Raw genomic sequence first — 6,371 nt, forward strand, 5'->3', positions numbered from 1 at the left:
TGCCTCTGCCTCTGCCTCTGCCTCTGCCTCTGCCTCCCCGAGTGCTAGAATTAAAGGTTTGTGCTAGCACCAAATGGCTTTAAGTTACTCTTTTAGTGAGTTTATATACCACTTAGCTGCAGGATCATTATGCAAGGGCTAAAATATGGAGACATCCTCAGGCCAAAGCTATTTTAGTATAACATAATCAAATGATCAATTCAGTTTATTATATCTCTCCTTTCCTATGTTTCTCTTCCACATTATAGAGAAGCTAATCTCCTCATTAGGGTATCACTTCCCATTATCTTCAAGGAAGACCCACAAAGGGGCAGAAGGGTAAATACCATACCATAATCCAAATGTTGTTTTAAAAACTCAAAGCCATTTAAAATGTTAGGCCTCATCCTTATGGGTAATAATGAAGACATGCCCTGGAACCTTAGTTTCTGATAGGGTGGGAAAGATGTGTTTATGGTTTTAAATATTTATTGAGGATATTTAATGACAAGGTGCATTCTTACTGTCAGGAGACACAGCTTTCAAGATACAGCTACAGTTTTCTTTTACCTCAGATTCAACTAAGCTCCATTCCTACCTGGTATTACATAAAATGTGGTATATCTTCTTACTCATTTTTAGTTTTGAGACAAGGTCTCACTACATATACTTAGCTTGCTTGCACTCACAGAGACCCACCTGCCTCTGCTTCCTCAGTGCTGAGATTCAAGGCATAGGGCACCAAACATCTATTTTAAATTTATTAATTATAGAAAAATTTCATTTGCTATACTCCTCTAGACTTTTTCCAAGTAACACAGGTGAGTGGATGGATTTTGTGCATCCCAAGAAAACAATCTAGCTGGAATTTAGAGCTGACAGTGACTTAGTCTTTACAGAATCTAAAAAACAACCTCATCTACTTAGTTGCTACCTACAGATAATGATGAGCCACTGTCCTATGTTATTCATTACTTTCTGTCATTAGCATCCATGGCCAAATCCTTCTAGTGGCTTCTGGTTCCCCCAAGAGTTACCATTCACTCACCGAGTAGTCTCCTATTCACTAACTATAGTCATATTCACAGTATAGAAATGTGCCATATGAGCCTCATTACCATCTGGCTTAACAAATGAATATAGTTTGGATTCTGGAGTTTGGAGGTGGAGTTATTTTTAGTTTTGTTTTGAGATTTTTGTTGGTTCGGTTTTATGGGAATTTGTTCAGTTGGTTGGTTGGTTTGGTTTGTATGTTTATTTGTTTCAAGAAAGTTAAATGAACATCTTTAAAAGACAGACTGCTTAGCAATTTCCAGGTAAGACCTGGCACATTATGTAGTGTGGTGGGGTCAGAAAGAGGGTGTGATAGATATAGCAAATGATGTCATCATCGATGTAGTGTTCCAGCCACATGAAAACCAGGTCAGACCCAACCTGACTGTGTCCTCCACCTACACAGCAACTGGAGCCTCTTACATATGCTTTCGGTCCATTCCTGCTGTGACATCCTTTAAATTGGGAGATTTTGTCAGGCGTAATATGCTTCTTTCTCGGTCAAATGCAAGATGCATATTTTAGCTAGCTACTCCTCTCTGCCTAGCAGTTTTAAACTGTGAACAATATCTAAGATATACTCATCCAGAAGCAAGCAATTTAAGACAACACGTTTGAGCTGCTAATCTTCTGCTTTTAGCATCTTCCTTTGCAAAGGAACGGGGAGCAGAAGCATGGCATACAGCACTATGCTGAGATGATACTTCATTTCAGTTCATGCTATTCTATTATCACCTTCAGAGCAAAAGGAGCCAGGTGCCTCATAAAATGATACTGGGCATTAACCACTGCAAGAGAATAGCCTGGCTGGGTGATCACTGAGCAGACAGCTCCCTCCCAGAAGAAAGCAGACACCGAACTTTCCAGTTAGTTTTCCACTAACTAGAGCCTTCCTCCAGATCGCTTCCCTGAAGCTTTAAGATTCAGGATTTCCAAAAATTTGACTGACAGATCTAAGTGCCCCATGCCCCATATTGATGTCATTTGTTTCTAATATTAGCAGTGGAGCATTCCGGGTTCACCTGGGAAAGAGGAGCTTTTATTTTTGAGTCGAACAAGAACAGATACTAAAAATGAACATGGTGAGACTTCCTTCTGGTGTATCTGACACAGATAAAATAGGGAAGCCTGTGCTGCAAGACTATTTTGGATCAAATGAGAAAGGTATTCAAGGTAGTTGGAAATCCAACGACCTTTAAGATACCTCCTGTCCCCTCACCCATGACTTCTGAGCAATTAAGAAATAAAATGAACCTTATACATAATGTCACAAAAGATTATGATGTCCTTGTGAAAATTATCCCTTGGGTGACAGAATGGATCCAGGTGATATGTTACAGTTCAACGTGAGTGATGTACTTGGTTGTTTAATGATGTAGCCATATGCATAAAGAACTAAATGGTATGTTTGAGGCTCATGGACAACTCTCGCATTGCCAAATGTTTGAGCTTCAGTCATCTAGCTGAGTTTAAATGGGTCCAAGTAGCTGGCCACTACCATGTTTCTGACTCACATCAATGGGCAGGGTCAAGAAGATGATGCTGGGCTACTTGGTATAACTGCTGTAGTGTTGAGATAGCAAGGCCTGAAGGAAAGGTGATTTCTTCCATCTTCTCCATCTGCAAAGTGAATAGCATAGCCATGTATCAAGAGAGATTCGTTTATGTGGTGCACATCTTGAAAAGACAGTAAGGGCAATAAATTGAATGACTTAGAAGCCTCTGAAGTATAGAAGATGCCCTTTCACTTTAAAATGGCCACATAAGTTTAGTAACCATTCACTATAGAAAAAATAAAATATAAAATAAAATAAAATAAAAATAGACTGTACTAGAAACTAAAGAGTTGAAAGAAACAAAAGCACAACGGCTCAGGTAGGGCCTGTCATCACTTAGCGTTTGTCTGGAATTGAACTTTCCCTTCATTCCACATATTTCTAAGACATTGATTTTCAGAACAGCTGCCCTCTCTATAAGTAGTAATGGTAAGGGAACAGGCTGGCTATTTGGCACTTTGTTTATGCTGACAGTTCTCTAGTGCAGTCTTCCATCCTTACTGATCATTCATCATCTGACGTCATAGGGAAATTAGGACAGCTCTTGCTTAGAAAGCATCCAGTCACACCAACTTACTGTTTTTTGATTGCATCAAAGAACTCTTGTCTATACAGGCTTAGCCTTAAAGCTGCCTTGCTTTGCTTTGCACTGTTGGTTGTTGGTTGTAATTGTGTTTTTTCTGTGCTGTTACTCCTCCATATTATTCTCAGTATCACTAAATGGTGTTAAAGTTCCACAGGAAGCCTTGTTTAGATCTGTTTCCTCATGACAAGATCAGAATGCCCACACCATGTTCCCAAAGATTGCTGTGACGGGTCACACACCACTGATCTGTGCTGGCATGTTAGGCTCTACCTTGTTCATCCTTGGGTCTCTGGGTTCTTTCAAAGTAGAGAGCTGTGCCTTGTTCCCCTCTATGTCCCAAAGCTTGTCTGGAACATAGTGACCTCTCACGAAATATTTACTTATTCATCAGCATTAGATGGCTTACCTGGGAGACTCAGGTATTCACTTACAATTTACTAGTTCTGTTTCACCTTGGATGTTGTGGTTTTTATTCTCCCTGCTAAGCTATTTTTGCTCTAGAGTCCCATCTCTGTAAAGAGGCCTTTCTGACTACAAAGGAAGATCTTCCATTGTGTACCTGATAATTTCTGAAAACTCAAAGAACAACATCTTAGGAAACATTTTTCCTGAAAGATACCCAATTACTTTTTTTCCTATCTAGTAGTTCAACACATGTTTCACGTGTATTTGTATGCACATTGCTTTCCAGTTGCAAATGTCTAGTTAATGTGGGAACAATCAGCACCATATCTCTTAGACGTCAAGAGGCACCAAACTCCCTATTTGGCTTTCCATAAAACATTATCATAGTTACTCAGATTCCATCCACATAGAGATGATACTAAATGAATGCCACAGATACTAACATCCCAACCTACTAATGAATAAATCAGAACCCAGAAAGCATCTTCCTAAGGTCATTCTAAGGTTACACTGAGGAGACAGTGAGTCTTTCAGTTCCACATTATGATAAGTACTTGACTAGCTATAACATTACATGTTGGGTGACATTTTATAAGCAATAAAAAAAAAGAGGAAAGAAGTCACAGTGCAAAAATGGAAGTCCTGATTCTAGAGAAGCCAAAGCAGACACAGTGAGGAGAGCAAACTGGTAAAGTGGTCAGTGTGTTACTCTGCAGCAAAAGTGGGGAGGGAACTGCACAGCATGTGGGCAGAATAGGGGATAATTCCAGCCACCCGTGTCCTGACTATTCTGGTGTTGCCTCCTCAGTTTGTTCTGCACACTGGTTCTATGATAAATTTGCCTGCTGAGACTTCTGTGTCTTCTTTGAGAAGTAATAGTGAGAGGACAGAAATGGGTTGATTCCTGGATTTACATAAAGATTGTAGGTAAATGAATGAATGAACTGGTTCCAACACTACACAAATTATAAACTTACATATCTTCTATTTGATGAACTCTGAATGATGAAAACAGAAAAAAATATGGAGGAAGAAAATAAGACTCCTTCTTTAAAGGGTTATCTGACCTTCCTGTGATAATTTTATGCAATCTGATATAAAAGTGTATTATAGTAAACACAGTTTTATGTATATTCTTCATATGGAAGTAATATTCTATTTTAGAAATCAGTCAATAAGTTGACATTTATTAAGTACTTACTCTGTGTCATGTCTATGATGAATGATTGACAGTTGGTTAGTGAAAAAGGTAAATTCTGTTGCTGTGGAAAAAACTCACATTCTAAAAGAAAAGAGCGTGACAGCAAATGTAGAATCAAATGAATAAAGACGATTTAAGATTGAAAAGCTTCATTCTGTGGGGTATATTTTGCTCCTAGACTAAGCCTGAGATTTTGAGTTTCTCAATTTCAAAGTGAAATAGAAATTAAAAAGGAATAATGATGAAAAAAATTCCAAAGCCACTGGTGGACATTCCCCTGCCTCAGCTCAAGAAAGACAATGATCAGGGTTAGGAGTGTGCTGCTTCACATGCACAAATGATGATTATATGTTTCTTTCTTTTTGCTCTAGGAACCTTGGGAAATCAGGACTCAGAGTTTCATGCTTGGGTCTTGGTGAGTACTCAGGGTGTTATAAGGACAGTGAGTGGGAAGGCACGAGACTAAGGAGATGCCATAGAGTGGTATAATGTAGGTTGGGGTTCTATCTCAGGAGGAGATCATCCAGCTTTGCCCCCATTTCCCCTGTGAGGAGTGCTCTCCTTGTCCAGCATGCTTATCTCCATGTCTAGGCCCAAGGACCCTTCATATTCATGGGATATTTTACCTAACAAAGCAGTCTTAGAAAACAAGGACCATGTACCTCTCCTATGTATCTGGTGTACAAGATATAAACATACACTTCTATGCTCGCCTCACCTTGCCTCAGGTTTACCTCAAGTTTTTCTATCTTAACTTTCCCTTTGACTAATTTCCTCACTCATTTTCTGATGTTGTTATTATTTTATTTGCTTTTTAAAATCTGCTTCAGATCCTTGGGGGCAAACTGAAATAATGCACACACAAAGTGTTTTCAATGGAAGGGATCATACTATGGGAGACGACCCTCTAGTAGACATTTCTCTGAGGCATTATCTTGATTATGCTAGTTGATATGGGAAGACCCATCTTAACTATGGATGGAACTATTCCATGGCAGCAGGATCTGGACTGAACTACATGGAGGTGGGAATGACCTTTGGGATGGGAATGTTTATTCCCTCTCATGGTAGAGTGCCATAACACAGCCTGTCTCACTGTGTTTGAAGTCAGAAGAAGAGAGAGAGATATGCTCATGTTACCAGGAGCTTACCAGAGATGCCCACTCAGACACAGCATATGGCCAATTAAAAGTATTCCAGCAGGCTGGAACTACTATCCAAGGGTTCAGGGATCTAGGTATGGTCCCAAGTGTCCAGAACACTGTTGTTTTTTTTTTAAGGGCAGAGACCACCTCATCAGCTGTGGGAGAGGCAAGCAGGGTGGCTTCACACAGTCAGCAGTTTGAACAGAAGTTAAGATAATCAGCTATCTAGCTGGAGGGGGTTTCCATACAAGCAGGCCACTAAGATCAACCATGAGCTGGAAGAGGATCCAAACAAGCAGGTTTTTTTATTAGATATTTTCTTATTTACATGTTATATGATTTTTCTTTTCCCAGTTTCCCCTCCCAGAAACAACCAAACAAACAAAAACAACAAGAACAAACCCCTGTTGCCTCCCTCCTCCCCAGGCTTGCCATCCCACCCTCTC

At 39.8% G+C, this 6,371-nt stretch overlaps 1 protein-coding gene and 1 long non-coding RNA gene across 7 annotated transcripts in view; one reads left to right on the forward strand and one right to left on the reverse strand.

Annotated features, from left to right (window-relative positions):
- Window positions 1-6,371, forward strand: part of Kcnab1 (potassium voltage-gated channel subfamily A member regulatory beta subunit 1) — a 442,167-nt gene that overhangs the window by 317,379 nt on the left and 118,417 nt on the right. For all 3 annotated transcript variants that reach the window (XM_031374014.1, XM_031374015.1, XM_031374016.1), the window contains exon 2: window positions 5,152-5,195. In XM_031374014.1, the coding sequence (XP_031229874.1) occupies window positions 5,152-5,195 (44 nt within the window). The remainder of the gene's footprint in view (window positions 1-5,151; window positions 5,196-6,371) is intronic.
- The window catches only part of LOC116092953, a 143,763-nt gene that overhangs the window by 26,539 nt on the left and 110,853 nt on the right, over window positions 1-6,371 (reverse strand). For all 4 annotated transcript variants that reach the window (XR_004119571.1, XR_004119569.1, XR_004119568.1 and 1 more), the window contains one exon: window positions 2,547-2,652. This is a non-coding gene — a long non-coding RNA (uncharacterized LOC116092953). The remainder of the gene's footprint in view (window positions 1-2,546; window positions 2,653-6,371) is intronic.

The sequence above is a fragment of the Mastomys coucha genome, unplaced genomic scaffold (genome assembly GCF_008632895.1).
Source record: "Mastomys coucha isolate ucsf_1 unplaced genomic scaffold, UCSF_Mcou_1 pScaffold16, whole genome shotgun sequence".
NCBI lineage: Eukaryota > Metazoa > Chordata > Mammalia > Rodentia > Muridae > Mastomys > Mastomys coucha.